General features: G+C 49.0%; 1 protein-coding gene across 1 annotated transcript in view; it reads right to left on the bottom strand.

Annotated features, from left to right (window-relative positions):
- PAX5 (paired box 5) overlaps window positions 1-15,916 on the bottom strand; it is a gene marked incomplete at its 5' end in the record, with an annotated part of 206,804 nt that overhangs the window by 129,593 nt on the left and 61,295 nt on the right. The window contains one exon of the mRNA XM_009890328.1: window positions 13,447-13,576. Coding sequence (XP_009888630.1) covers window positions 13,447-13,576 — 130 coding nt within the window. The remainder of the gene's footprint in view (window positions 1-13,446; window positions 13,577-15,916) is intronic.

The raw sequence follows: 15,916 nt of genomic DNA, 5'->3' as shown, positions 1-15,916 counted from the left end.
ACCAGGGAATGGCTGAGGGGCCCATTCCCAGGAGCCTCTGGCGAAGGGAGATGGGACTCAGGGGATGATCCCAGTGTGGGTGATGGACCCGGGGTTGACGGACCGGGGGGTGACGCATAGCGGAGGGCACAGCGCAGAGGTCCCCACCAGGGCACACAGGGCCACCTCCTGCTCCTCAGCCACCACCACCTCAACAAGTTGAGGTTTTACTGAGTCCACACCATGCTCAAAGGCACCGACGAGACCACTTCACAACTGCTTCCCTACCTAAGCCACCGTTTGCAACACCTCCACAGAGAGTCACAGAGCTGCTTTGTCTGTGTCACAGAAGGGCCCACCAATATCACACTCACATCGTAAGGACTTAAGGGCTTCCCCCAGTAAAACGTGGGCTGACGAGACTTGCAGGTGGTGAATGGACAGAGTAGGGACAAAATTTGTCTGCCGAGCCGTAAGCCGCCCAAAGCAGCCTGCGGCAGCGCATCCCCAAGGCTGTTAAGCAGCAGTGAACCCTTATACAAGGGAGAAGCGTGCGCGGGGCCATGAGGGGGTGGTCCCACCTCTGCACAGCCCCCCAAGCCCTGGTGCACCTCCCGCAGCTCTGCGCATCCTCCCAGCGTGAGGCCACCGCAGCGGCCCGCACCGCTCCTGGGCTTGGGAGGGCAGCCGGGCTCAGCAACACCGATGTCGCCGCACCAGCATTTGAGTGCAGAGGGAACACCGGTTACCCCGGGGTGGGCAAAGCCACGGGGATACTGCGGGGCAGGATGCGGGACGGGGATGGAGCCCTCCTGGTGTGACTCCAGCACCGCAGCCAAAGCAGAGATGCAGCTCCGCATGCCACACGTGTGTGCATGTATGCATGTATGTGCATGCATGTATGCATGTATGTGCATGCAACACACGTGACGCTTGTCCCATCTGCCCCTATCACACCGTTTATCACCAGTGCCCGCTCGTCCGCACGATGGCCAGTGCAGCTCCGCAGGCACAGATGGGCAGGGCGACCGGGGCAAATGCTCCCCAGGCAGCCCACGGTCCCGTGCAGCACTGCCACCCACGCTGCGCTGGGTGAAGCCCTGACTTCGCGACATCAGGTCACATTTTGGTCAGATGCAGCACCTGTCCCGCCAGCCTGGCTGTCTCAGAACCAGCACAGGACCAAGCCGGACCGGGAGACGTTTGGGTCCGCCTGTACTGGCTGGTGTAGGCAGCGTGGGACACAATTCTGCTCGGCAGCAAGCACCTACCAGACCTGTTCGAGGCTACACCAGTGCCTGGGAGCAGTTTGTGCCCATATTCCACCTTTATCACAATATTAACAAGGACAGAAGGAGCAAAAACAAGCCCTCTGTTTAGTACCAAAATCCAGATTTGCTGACAAAGGGAGTCTCATACACATCCTCCAATATCCCACACCTCTTATGGACTTGGCAATTATTGCAGCTCCAGCAGCTTCTCCTGGCTTCCCACCACACTCTTCCAAACTCTCTCCCCTCCTGCAGATCCTCAAGCCCCAATGCTCCAGCACCAGCCTTCCCACAGGGGATGCTCATCTCCGGTCTGGACCCACAACTGCCAGGAACAAAACCTGCTGGGGAGGGGACAGCCCACATATGTCCCCTCATTAGAGGGATACTGCTGATGCACACACCTTTTTTTAGGAGTCAGTGCTCAAAAAAGGTGCAGCGTCATCACAGGGCTGAGCTCAAGGAGTGTAAATTGTTGCCAAGAATGTATGATGAAAAGAAGGAAAACTCCAGTGGGACCCTGATACTCCTTTCCTGCCCTCACTGAATTCACTTTTCAGCCACATCTATGTGAAAATCCCAAGTCGGGTGTCAAGTCCGTGGCAGCACCGGCCGTCCCTGTCCCTGCTGATTCTCACGGGATTTCCACAAGTGATATTCCTCACTGTCGGTAGATGTGCCAGTTTCATCAAGCAGCTCAAAACCAGACAACTTGTATTTTGAAGAATTGCCATCAACATTTTCTTTTTTCCACTGCATTTTGCTTTTTGTATTTTCTTTTTTTTCCCTCACTACAGTTCAACATTTTTATGAGAAATTACAACAAAACCTGAAATTTACACATTTGTGGCCTGATCGAACGCAAAGTTAAAAAGAAACAATGGTCCATTACAAAAAAAAAAAAAAGCCTCAAATGGTTTTATAAAAATCTCTATTCATAGGTAACACAGTATTTTACAGGGTGAGAACTACAGGAAGAGTTCTTTCAAAGAAGATAGCAGGGAAAAGAAGCCGGAGCTTTCCTTCCTACTCTGGACACAAGATGATCCCCTTCTCCCAAGACATCTGGGTCCTTTGGCTCTCTCCCCCCTGGCACAGCGATGGGCACTTTTGTCAGAACCCGGCTGGGCACAGCGAGGCGCCGTCGGTGGCACGGAGCTGTGGGGGCTCCGGCAGCACCAGCTTGCACCCGCTCCTGGCCCTGCGCCCAAGCCGGCTCTGCGCGCCCGCCAGCGACCACGGCATGAAGCTGGGAACCCGTCCCCTTGAGCTCCGCGGGGCTCCTCGGGAGCCTTTCGGGAAGCACCCGGAGGCAGCGTCGCCCACTGGGCTTTGTGCCCATCCAGTGTGGAACACTTCACAACACTGCAGCTTTTCTTTCATCAGTCCTCCCGTGTTTCTGCTGGATTTGAAAAAGCAAAGGCACACTGCCTTTTCTAGGTGATGGTATGATGGTGCCAGCTGACGGCGGACCACCAGCGTCCTGGTGGCACACTCTCCATCACCCAGCAGCACACACAGCCCTCAAATTGTCTCTGTTCTACCATTCCCTCCGCTCACGTCCTGAACTGCCGGTGTGACAACTCGTTGTCCCCTGTGTAAATAGGCAGAATCTCCCAAATGGTCAACTGTCGGATGAGAATTAACTCATGTTTTGTCAACTAAGGCCACCTACCATCAGCGGTGTGGTGAGTTTGGAGGTGTCTTCAGCCACTGTCATCAGGACAATTACCATGTCCTAGAAACAACATCTGTAGCCCGACTCGCACTATCACTAGACTTCATTTCTGTGCTGTGCATCTGCACATGCCAATGTGTCCCCATGCCCACCTGGAAATACCATTTTTGTGGCTTGCACAAACACTCTCAGATGTTTTGCTGGTATTGCAGGCCAAGAAAAGCAATTTAGGAAGCATTTATGCTAACTGGAGTGTTTTCCTTTTTTTTTTTTTTATTTCATTTCCAATTTGGAGATCTAGGACAGATTTACAGCATTTCTCTGGCAGCGAGAAATGCCGTCTGCGGACCGAATGGGCCGCTGGTGCCCTAAAGCAGAGAGGGGGCGAGCTGCCCTGCCAGCTCCGCGCACACCAAGCCCCGGCTGCCGCGGCGGTGGTGCGGTGTGGGTCAGCGTCCCCAGGACCCCAATGCCGGAGGGAGACGCTGCGGCTGGAGCCGGCCGGGCACTTCCACTACCACCACAATCAGGACCAGCGCAGGCGCACCACAACCCTCTTGTCTTAATCCTCCTGCCCTGGTTGTTCCATTTAAAATTGTATTTATTATCCATACCACAGCGGTATTGGGGGCTGGGGGAAACAGATTTAATTAATTAGAGATTGCAAAATCCTTAAGTAAAAGATGCTATGTAAATGCAAATTGTTATTATACATGCTTTGCACCAAAACATGTTTACCATAGTTAAATTCAACATTTAAATCCACAGCCAAACTCCCAACAGAGTCAGGCTGTACATCATCAAAAGAGGCAGTTAATAGCCTGGGTCTTAGTGGGGTACAAGTGGCCTCGTTTGCTTTCTCAAATGCGCTTGTTCTTTTTTAATGGCAAGATAAGAATTCATAAAAATGGAAAAATTCAACAGTGTTTCAGTTAGACTCTGTCCTGTCATTAAAAATGACACTTTTGTTTTTCAGATTGGCTGCCTTTCCACAGGAGTTTATGTGGCCTTTTTTCGAGTCTTTAACATGACAGGCCCTATTGGGAGTGACGAATAGATTATTGGAAAATGCATCTGCACTTTTATCTATTAAATGTACAGACTAAGCTGTAAATCTACCACTACGCTGCACTAGAAACCATCCACCAACACCGATTTGCACTTCAAAACAGTCCCACAGAAATTAAAGTATAATTTGGTGATAATGTTTAAACACTGATCAACATTTCCACATAGAGACAGATTATATGACCAAAATAAAACGGCCTGAGAAGATGACTTTTTATTATTGCTGTTACAATTGGCCAGCAGAAAAATTAACAAAACATTTTTCCGGTAGAAAAGGCAATTTCAACAAAATAAACCTTTTTCTCCGCTTCCCTCAAAACTGTGTTGATTTTAAGGGGGAATAAAAGGGGAAAAAAAAGGGAAGAAGGAATTGTGAAAATGTTTCGTTACTCTTATTTCAGAGAGTTGGAACGGGAAGTAGAAATTGTTCTCTTTGAAACTATTTTCATTAAAAAACTGCAATTTTTTTTTTTAATTTGAAATCAAAACAATTGAAATCTTGCCATTCAACTAGTGAAAACACAGCTGTAAAACTATCGCTTACCAATATTTCAGCAAACATCAGGTAGATAACAATTCCCTCCAGGACCTTCATGCGACCCTCCTTGCCCCCCTTCTCAGGCAGGTCCATCAGCCCCACACAGCTCTGGCTTAAGCTACGTGCTCCCCGCTCCCTCGACAGTCACCAGAGAGAAACAGTCACCCTGTGATGAGGCTCCCCAACTTTACATCCAAAAATTCATGGGGTAAGTCACCTTCTCCAGGTGCTTTCTCCTTTCCACCTGGAGATCTTGCTACAGGGATGACCAGACGCTGACATCCTCAATGGTGAGAAATGAGGTAAGAGCGTTCCACTGCTAGCTCACCCTCAAAATGCAAAGCAGCAAATTCATTTAAGGGCCAAACTGCGTTTCCTGATGAAACCAGGCTCTACCATTGAGGTCAGCAAGGCCTGGGGTTAGACCTAAATTCACAACAATAAACTAACTACAACTGCAGAACCAACTACAAACAAGGGGTTTGGGTTGATTTTTTTTCTTTTTTTATACAGCAATATACAAACTAAAATAAATGTCCTCCTTCCCTCCCAGGAGTCACCAACAGCAGATTTCACAATGCATTTCCCAACATTAGTAGGGGACTTTTGCACTTTACATTAATGAAATATTGACCCTGTACATCTTTGCATCTCTAAAATAACAGTTGTCTCCACTGTGAAAACCAGGAGTGCAAGAAAGAGAGAAAAATCCTGTTTCACTATGTATTCCTCTGAGGCATGTATTGGGAGCTTGATTTTTGTTTCTAAGCTTCACATTATTGTTTCAATTTGACACAGAAAGTACTTAGTTGTCTCAGATCATCATCAAAAATGGGTGATAAAGGGCACATCAAACAAGGTCTTAGGGCCCTTTCTTGGCACGTTTCAGCGCCGGTCCCAGAGAGCACACCGGTGCTGAAGAAAGAGGAGCACTGTTTATCAGTTAAACTTCTGTCTTCAACTTGGCGATAGTAAAGAGAAGGACACCTTGGAACGAGGCGGTGACTCAGTTCTGATGTGGGACGAGCACTCAGAGTCCAGCCAAGACACGGTGAAGAAAGACAGCGTTTCCTTCGGGATCCACCCAGACCTTCACCAAAGAGTTCAGCCCATGACTGCTGCCCATCCTACCTATCCATCTTGATTAAATACCCCGCCCAGACTTACACACCTCACCACACACCACTCCTGCAGCTTCTAAGACTAAACTCTTGATTTCTCTGCTGTACCCATAAGATACCTGATTTCCAAAGCCATAAAAAAAAAAAAAAAAAGGCTATATTCCAAGCTGCTTAGACAACCCGTGTGTCCCCTCTTCTCTAGAGGAGGGGGGGGAATAAAAGGGGAAAAACACAGCGTTCATTGGAGGGCTTAGGTCAAGTTAAGAATCCCAGGGAAAGCTTTTGAGGGTTGGTATCTTTGCTGGGTGGTAGAGAGCCAGGGATGAGGAAGGACAGAAAAAAAGGAAGAAGGAAAAGAAAAAACCCAAAACCACAGAAAACAAACAAGGGAAAGCAAAAACATCTGTACTTTCTTCCATGTTTTGTTGTATCTAAAGAATGTTCCTTTAAACACATGTACAGACAAAGCAAAATAAACAGATGAGAAACCTTCTGCACCCACCTACTCCACTTTGCAGCACAACCCAGAACAGGCAGACCCTCAGAACTACCAGTGGTGCCTTCGCCCTCCATGAACTGCATGTAGGGTGGCACCCTGGGCACAACCTCTCCAAAGAGACAATGACGCACAGCTCCTACCCAGCAACACAGGAGCACTGTGCCTACCACAGAAGCACAGAGTAGCTGAGGTTAGAAAGCAACTCTGGAGTCCATCCAGTCCAGCTTTTGCTCAGAGCAGGGTCACCTAAAGCAGGTTGCCCAGGACCACGTCAAGTCGTGTTTTGAGCACCTCCAAGGATAGACACTCCACAGCCCCTCTGAGTAACCTGTGCCAGCATTTGACCACTCTCACAGCAGAAAGGTTTCTTCTCATGTGCAAGAGGAGTTTTCCGTGATTCAGTTTGTGCCTGTGGCCTCCTGCCCACGCACCACCAAGAAGAGTCTGCTTGCATTTGCTCTAGCAGGGCACACCATCACCACTTCCAAGCTTGCGTGTGGAGTTTCTGGCCACCTTCTTGGCATTGTTCTGCACAAAGCGCTGCATCGGCTGGTCCTGTTGCTTGCACTGGAGCCCTCTTTGGCACCAGCTCAAAAACTTCTTGACCTTCCCTAATCAGGAGTCAGCTAGAGACTGAAGCTCCAAGCACCCTTTGATCAGGAGAATCACAATCAAGTGTGCTATAAGACTCCCAGACTGAGGTTATGCAAAAAAGTAGATGTCTAGTTCTAACTGAATGCCTAAGCTCTAGTCTGTGGAGAGAGAAAGGCATCTCCAGACTCCTTCACCCAAAGGCTGGTGTTTATGGCTGTTCAGATGAATCCTCCATCCATAGGTTGAGAAGGATCTGTTGTCATTCTTCTGGAGGTGATCTGCATCCTACATGCCACTTGCTTTCTTATTAAAAACCAAGAAGTTTGGTCCCACTAGAAGTTTGGTCTGGTGGGAGGTGTGCCTGCCCATGGTAGGGCGGTTGGAACTACATGATCTTTATGGTCCCTTCCAACCTAAACCCTGCTATGATTCTATGATAAGTTCTTTCAGATTGCATTGAACTAAATGATAAATATTATCAGTGTTTAATCCTGGCAAGAACTCAGCCTGGGATTTTAGAGAAGCGTCTCTTTCGATCCTTGCTGTTGAAGGCATCTACGCTGGCTGCAAACACTGAACTGCTCAGGGATGATCCATTTTTGGCAAGGTTTCCAGTCCAACTGCCTTGTCCCCGTCTCACGCCTAGCTTCAGAAGTGACCAGCAATGTCTGACATTCAACAAAACACGGCAAAACGGTGGCTCATAAATCGCAGTCACAGCATGACGGGATGGACAAAGCAGGATGAAGAGTCAGGCAACAGACTTCTACGAGACTGAGTGCTCCTGAGGAAAACACGCTGAGAGAGGTCAGCTGAGGACTGTACATTACAGTAGCAAGAAATGGCTTGTCTTTTGACATGCATTTATCCCATTTTAGTGTTTTTGTTTCCTAATTACAAAAATTTGACAAAATATGTAGGAATATGGATGCTTAAACATATCCCTGTCACCTGCATTAACCACAGGCCTGGGCCACCTCTGAATAACTAACTACCTGGTGTAATAGACTACATCTAAGGCGCTGGATACATCCACCCTAATGAAAAAGTCAAGTTGATCTTCCCAGGAGTGGAGGAGTCCATTCAGCCGGATGCATCTACCCCACTCGCTCTACGTTCAGGTCAGCCTGAAGTCACAGATCAATTATGTCTGGTGGCTGAGTCCACCAACACAAGCCAGAGCAGATACTGTAAACCGACTGCCCTTGAGAATGTCTCTCCTTCCCCATCCCTCCCAGTGACAAATGGACTCCGCTCCTGCTTTTGTTCTGTTTTTTCTCGTCTCTATGATGTGCATACAAAATGTGCAGGAAAGCCAATGCGTGTGGCTCTCCAGGACCACGGTCTCCAAGGCTGACCCCACAAAGGGGCACATAAGGTAACGCTCCTTCCGTGGTGTAGTTCAAAGGCTGAGTGTGGAGCATAAGGAATGCCCTGTCCATACGTGGCCGAGTCTTGGTCCCCCTGCAGGGGCACGTAAGCCGTGAAACGCACTGCAGACTGCGCATCAGCACAGCTGCCGCAGGACGGGAGCCAGTGCATCGGAGAGGGCCCTGGCAGCGACCAGGAGGAACAGGCGAGGAAACGGTGATGGAGATGTCCCAGGGCAGGAGAAGGGTCGGGGCAGACCTTATCGCTCTCTACAGCTCCCTGAAAGGAGGGTGTAGCGAGGGGGGGGGTGTCAGTCTCTTCTCCCAAGGAATGGGCAATACAGGACAAGATGGAACAGACTCCAGCTGCTCCAGGGGAGGTTTAGGATGAGTATTAGGAAAAATTTCTTGCCCGAAAAGATTGTGAAGCACTGGACCAGGCTGCCCAGGGACGTGGTGGAGCCACCATCCCTGGAGGTATTTAAAAGACGGGTAGATGTGGTGCTGAGGGACATGGCTTACTGGTGGGGTTGGCATTGCTGGGTTAACGGCTGGACTTGATGATCTTAAGGGACTTTTCCAACCAAAACCATTCTATGATTCCATGATCCTAAGGCAAGGGTCCCCTGCTCCAACTTCTGCTGGAGGAACAAAACCGAAGCCCACGGCCAATGCTTTCCTCTGTGCTGCTGCTTTCAGTGGAGTGACACAGAGTTCACGTCGGATCCCACCGCAGAGAAACGCGGTCCTCTGTCCCAGGATGAGACCGGCCGACAGCCGCCCCGCGCTCTGCTAATGCAAACTGACTGTGCAGCCCGGTCTGCCCCCGGGTCTGTCGATCCGCCCTCTGCGCCATGCCAGAGAGACATGAAGGTGTCAGCTTCGCACGACTTTGTCCTCTCAAAATGATACCGACCACGCTGAAATCAGCAAGCCGGAGCAGGGAAAATGCATCTGCAGGTAATTAGTAACAATCACGGGCTGCTTGGAAACTGCTGACTACAGCAGTAATGAGCTGGGCACGTGTCATTGGCTTGTAAATGGAGAGAGCACTTATGGACCGTGGCAGCAAGCAGCAAGGGAAGGTGGGTTTTTTTAAACTTAATATTTAATGTGGCATAAAAACGATGGAGAGAAATCGAGTGGTCCTCTAATCAGAGCTTTGGCTGGTGGTCCATAACACAGTGGAGTTGGCAGATGAAGTGGTACTGAGAACTGTCGCTAGATTTTTCCGTAGACATATTCAAGCAGCAAATGCTGGCATGAATGCCAATGTTTAAGCAACACTTTCGTCTACAAAAAGCATCCCCAATGTTTTGATCTACCAGCTTGCTAAGAAACAGAAATCTTACACTTTCTACCAACAGATCACAGAGGATCCTTTGCACCACCAGCCTCAATGCTGCTTTGCTGCCCGCACCACATCCCAGCAACAAGAACAATGAAAGACTGTGATAATAATTCACTTAGGACCTCCGTTACCAGCTTTATTTGCATTAAATTCTTTTATGATCTGTCTTACAGACTGAAGACTGACAAAAGACTAGACTAGACTTTGGTCTCTTCACAAATGGCAGCCCAGAAAGCCTCCAGACTTTCTCATAAAAACTGATTAAGCTTGCATGGCAGATAGCAGCTATCAAAAGGACATTAGTGTTATTAGTCAAAACCCTTGTATGTCATATTTCACGTTCTTTGCTCCCAGAAATGCGGCTTTTCAGCCCCACTCCCACCGACAGCCCCGCTCTCTGTTGAAGCATCATGCAATCACATGTTCGCCACTCTGCTTCACACGCACCAGAAGAGTTCCTGATACAAATAAGGTTTCCCACCAACAGGCTTTTATGGATACTACAACTCACTTGCCAGTGCTTGAAGCAGCTCTTGGTCTCATGACAGTGAAGCTGTAACAGTGTTTATAACCTGAAATGTCAACTGAGAAGTGAGGTCAACTTCTCAAGCCATTAGCACCACCAGACACAGACTTTGGACATTTTGTGGAGCTTCATCCATCCACCCCTCGCTTTTACAGCTGAAAACACACCTGTGACCGAAACAGGTTGTCCCTCAAGGCTTTCAGTCTCCTGCTCTCAGTTTGCCTGGACGCATCACAGGACAGCCTGTCTGGAACGAGGAAGCGCGGAAACACACAAAAAAGGGTGAAGAAATGAAAAGCAATTCAACCTTCTGAATCTCAAGAAAAGACTGGAGTTCAGGTTGGCCATTCCTCCTCCAACGAGGAGCAGTTTGCAGGAGAAATGCCATCACGGATCTGCGAGGCTCCAGCTCTGGCCTGCCGAGGTCCAGGACCTGGCTCTGGCAGGGCTTCTCTCAGGAGTCAGCTCCTGACCACCAAAGCGGGGCTGATATGAAGCCAACCTTCTTCCAGGTGTTGCCTGCCTTATCTACCATGTAAACCCAATCACCCACCCCAGCCCCAACCTAGGAACACGAAACCACTCAATTTTACCATAGCTTTGGTCAGACCACAGACAACAAAAAAGTTCCCAGAAGGCAGAGTACACGATGTGCTAGCAAATGTTTGTTGGACCTCGCACTTGGCCCAGTTCCTTCTAATTTTCAGTGGTATCTACTACAGAGGAAAGGCCAGCAGCAATACACAGCCTTTGGTTACAAGTGAAAAAGGGTGAATAAATGCGTTTCCTCTTTCTAATTCCCTAACCCACCAAGGAAACAGGGTGGGAAAAGAGGCGTGACTGAAAAAGTGCCTTAATTCTTGGGAGAAAATGGAGGTCTGTCCAGAGCTGTGGTAAGAAATACATCACCAAGCGTGCCGTAACTTAGTGCGCCTTGCACGTTGCAAAGTATGGCTTGCTGCTTAAATCCTCCTGCCCCTGATGATCTGCAGGTCCCCGCAGCTCCTACAGGGACCCTCAGGGCAGAGAGCACGACGTGGGCGTACGACACGTGCCCAGCGCTACAGGGCCCCCATCGTGCCGGCAGCGTCTGGGCGCTCCAGAGCATGAGCAGCACAAGACAGTTGCTACGGCTGTTACAAAAGGAAAAGGGAGGATAACGGTCAGACAATCCTCTCCGAAAACCTATCAGAAGGCATAGATTTTTAAAGGGTTTTGATATGCTCGTGTAAATCTAAGTTTTATGAATGCAGGTGTTAGAAAACTCTACAGCAATATCAAATTAAAGATATAAATACCTACTGCCTTGTAAAACGTGTTCTGTTGTAGCTCTCACCCTGTCACATTTAAGACCAAGGCAGTTTTTTTCTAGGCTTGCTACTCATAAAGCCTGCTCCACGTTTTTGATGACAACTACTAAATTTAACATTTGGAACTTTTGCTCAGGTGTAGGTAATGTCACAGGGAGACCCCACGCAAAATCTGTAACAAGCTCCGCAGCACCACTTCTGTAGCTCGTTTTGCTCTAGCAAACGCGACCAGTCAGCTCACTGAACTCTCAGGAATTAGTAACCCAAGAAGCACGATAAGTGCTTGAACCAGCACAGAAGAAGAAGCGCTGCTGAAGTATCAAATCAAGCAACAGCTTTTGGCTGACCCTGATTTTGGCCAGTTGCAGATCCTGGATGGGCAGTTCCTTAGAAGAAGACAGAAGCGGGGAAGCACTCAGCTTCTCTATCACCTTGCCTTCCTAACTTTCACTCCTTCATAGTGCAGCTCAGTAATTTCTTGCTATTTGCTTCCCCACAGGCCATGGCCCCCATCAGGTCCTGTCCCGCGCTGGAAGCTGCGGGTGGTCCGGGTGGGAGAGCCCCACAGAGCCACGTCCACAGCACCCGCTCGCGCAGTCTGACGTGCTGCTGGGCTGCGCTCATCAGCAGAGCACACGTGCCTCTAACAGGGCATCAGGCTTCTCATGGGCTTGGACGAGCACGAGACAAACACCCAGCAGATGAACAAAGGGCAACAGGAGACCCGTGATGTGCCAAGGCAGCCGGGGTCTTTTGCAACGAGCAGCACTTCAGGCTTCAAAGTAAGATGCAAGGAGCTCTGTAGCAAACAATTACAGAATAATTTGCTTTAGGAGACATTTCTTTTTAACTTTCATAGGCTGTATGGCTGGCTTAGAACCCCAAACACAATGGTTCATGTTCCTTCTTTCCTATTCCTTTTAGATCCCTTCTATTCTATGATTCTATGATTCTACAAATATATCTATATCTATGCTCTATCTCCCTACCAGTTGTAAGCCACACATGCCCAAAAGTCCCTCTTTCCATCCATCCATCCAACCCTGGACACCTTTCTTATCTACGAGTCTATCGCTCGAACCACCCACCCAGTACTGCGCAGTTATTTCGAGAAGTGTCTCTCCTCCCACTTCAAGGTAAACATGGATTTCCTTACAGTTCATGTAATTTTTTATTTTCTTTTGAATACTCCAAATTTTTGGCAATAATAACCAAAGACTGACACCACATGGAGTTAAAACAATTTTACAACACTCATTTTCAAAACTGCTCTCCTGCTAGATGAGATCATAACGCTTTCAAGACACAGTAGTACTATTCTAAAAACATTATCACCTTTCCCTTTAGCAACAAAGTAAACAAGTAAAATCTGATCATCTTTGGCAAAACAGAGAAAATTTGATGAGGAAATCTGCACAGGTTAGACACAAGGACAGAAGTAACACACAGAGGTAACATGCATATGAAACACAGAGCTTTAAACGTTAACATCCCTCTTTGCTGATTCCCATAATTCTCATAATCTCTTTCCACGCAATGTGGTCAGTCCCAAATAACTAAGTGACCAAAGCATTTATCAAATTCCAGCTGTCCCTTATCTCTCACCCTGTGCGTGCTACATAAACGCAGATGACGCTGCATTCCTTGCAAAAACAACCTTTGCTTTTCATTTAAATGCTCAGCCCTGGTGCACAACTCCAATCCCAGAAATGGTATAAAACACGTGCATTTGTGGGAATCAAAAGCATCCAAAATTCAGGCTGGTTTAAACTGTCATAAAAACCACATCCAGTCAAACCTGCCAAGCGCCTTCATGAAAAATGAGCAGCAAAGCCCAAAAGCAGAGGGGAGCATTCTGCTTTGGGGTTATGTGCTGGTGGGCAGGATGCAGGTTTGGGGTGCAGGGACGTACCCCATCCTGGACAAGAGGGACGGATGCTTCATCTGTTGGCTCCAAGCAAACGCTACTGATCTATGCGAGCCACGCACCTGACTCAACAAGGCTGCTATGAAATCGCACTTAAAAAGAGACTTTTTGAGCAAATGACTGCACATCTGACGCTACTCTCCGTAAAGGGCATCACACTGCCATGCGCACACACACACCGCACACCACTTATCGGTGCTGGACCACTGCTTACCTGTGACGATAGGGTATGACTGAGGCCCGGGAACGCTCGCTCCCAAATCTGCAGAAGTAGGGCTGGTTATATTGGCCTTCATGTCATCTAATCCACCAGCTAACGATGCCATGGCTGAGTATTCAGTTGCCTGGAAAAAGAAACAAAAGGCATTTTAGCGGCAATAAATTTACTATTCAAGAGCTTCTGCCTGTATGACAAAAAGTAGATGCAACACAGAACTCAAAAAACCCTTTGTTCAGTCAGTTTCGAAGGCAATGCCCACTTACACGGGGCTGTTAAGCATTCAAAATACTCAATAAACGGGTCTGTGCTTATCACCGATGTTCTCAGAGAACCTCCGAATGGGCTTGCTTTATAAAACCAAAGCAAAACTCATCAATGTGTAAGAAGGTTTTCCTTAAAGAAGAGATTTTGTAGAGTAACTGGGGGCTGTACCTGCTGAGTGCAAGTTACTTGCTTGTTACAGAAAAAGTATTTGTGCCAGTTAACCTGAACTCTCCTTATTTCAGTGCTTGAAGAGACATGCACTAACGAGCAGGTGGGAACAGGGTGTCCCACTTCTCCCCTTCTCTTGGGAATGCTGCATTTCCTCGTCATCTCACCAGAGATGAAGTGCACATAAATAAAAGTATTTGCTTAATAGATGGATTTGAAGCCAACTGTTTCTAAATCCAAATTATTTAAAAACAAATCACCTGACTGGTGCAAGGATGCTCTCTTATCTCATGGACATTTTTAAATCTGATTAGTTGAAGCTATGGTAAATGAGCACACGTCCTCAGAAATCAGACTCCTTCTGTCCTATAACCCTGCAGAAGTCCATATAATTATGGCAATCTACAGCAGGTGAGGCCAATCCATACATCCAGAAGGACTTCCACGTATGTGGCAAAAAGCTTATCTTCATTTGCCCTTTTCCATGATTTCTTATGGCAGGATCATTCGCACAAAACTGGGAAGTTTCCTTTCAGAGTTCTCCCTTCCCCGTTGCTATTTGCACTTCAAGTTTTAATCCCTTATCTGTGAGATCATAATCATGCCTGTATCAACTGGAGGATGACAACTTCAAGTGAAGAACAGCAATAGGAACAGACAAACCGAAGAACAACCACCCCAAGGCTGATCCCTGGTGTTTCTGCTGACTAAGTCAACACAGAAGCTGTGCGGAGCTGAAGCAACGCAGGGGAACCCAGGACCCCGTGAAGCATCTGAGAACCCAGCACACAATCTGGTATTTGCCATGAGCTCAACACTTTGGGTCAGACATATCTGTTTGTCTGTTGCTCAGTTCTCACTCAAAGAGAAGTTAATTTACATGGAAAACCCCATATTAGCAGGTCTGCATTAACACATTTCTTCTGAGGATGCAATCTGCATGAGGCACGAGTACACCCTGTCAGCGTGAAGGATCCCCCACACAAATCTCTTGCAGATGAGCATGTCATAGATTTTCTGCCAGCAACCATCTGCTGGCCACCCTGTCCCCTCCCTTGGCCACCGATCAGCACTACAGCGTGCTCTGGACCAAAGGGTTCTCAGTGCGGACACGTCTCCTGTGTTCCCCCCCAACCTTTGCATTAAACTCATCCTGTTCCTCAGCCCTCTCAGCGTATTCCTCCTGAGACATCCTCCGTGCCCTCGCGTTTTGTCCTCGCGCTCTCAGCCCCCCTCTTCTACCACCACCACCTCAAAAGTGCTCAGACCCACAGCTCTGCTTCAGCCCCACTTCTGCGCCTTGGGGAGGACAGCCCCCAAGCACTGCTCCTCCGTGGAGGACACCAGCGATGCTCCCGGCCTTCCTCCTTCCTCCGAGTGCAAACAAAACACCTTCTCCCCAATTCCACGTCCTACCACGGAGTGTTCTTCAGCCTTCCCACACCACTCCATGCTGCCCTATGTCCGCAATCCCACCTTCCCCCTGTGCTGGGTACGTGCACTTGTGGTGGCACCTCTGGGTTTTTTGGCTCCCCAAAGCCCTGATCCAACGAGACACTGAGGGAACAGGAGCAGGGCTGGAGTTCTGCAGGGACACCCGGGGCAGGCGGCGATGCACCAGTGGCGCGGGACGGGGCGGCAGCGCCGCAGAGGAAAAAGCTGTCCCTGTGCGCTGCTGTGTGGTGTTTCTGACGTCTGGGGAAGAGCACACACCAGTCAGTCCCTGGGTCAGGACGCTGCACTTTGCCCCTGCTGCTCTAAGAAAGCCGTAACCGCACCACATCCAGACTAGGAGACCTCTCTGTATCTTCCTGCAGCACACCAACTCTCCGCTCCCCGGGGGCAGGGGGTGAGCGTGGCCACCAGCGCAGGCAGGGCGAGCAGCCGGCTGTGCTACGGGCTGGGTGACACGCGGGGATGGGGCCGGGGGTGGCACGGCCAAACCCCACAGACAAAAGCGGCTTTTGGGGCTGCCAGTCCTCACACAAACCCAAGCGGGACCGCTCCGGGCCCCTGCCGCCTGCAAACCCCC

Source organism: Charadrius vociferus, unplaced genomic scaffold, assembly GCF_000708025.1.
Source record: "Charadrius vociferus isolate BGI_N301 unplaced genomic scaffold, ASM70802v2 scaffold1608, whole genome shotgun sequence".
Classification (NCBI taxonomy): domain Eukaryota; kingdom Metazoa; phylum Chordata; class Aves; order Charadriiformes; family Charadriidae; genus Charadrius; species Charadrius vociferus.
Note: the sequence above shows the minus strand (reverse complement) of the source record. Positions and strands in the feature narration are given on the sequence as shown.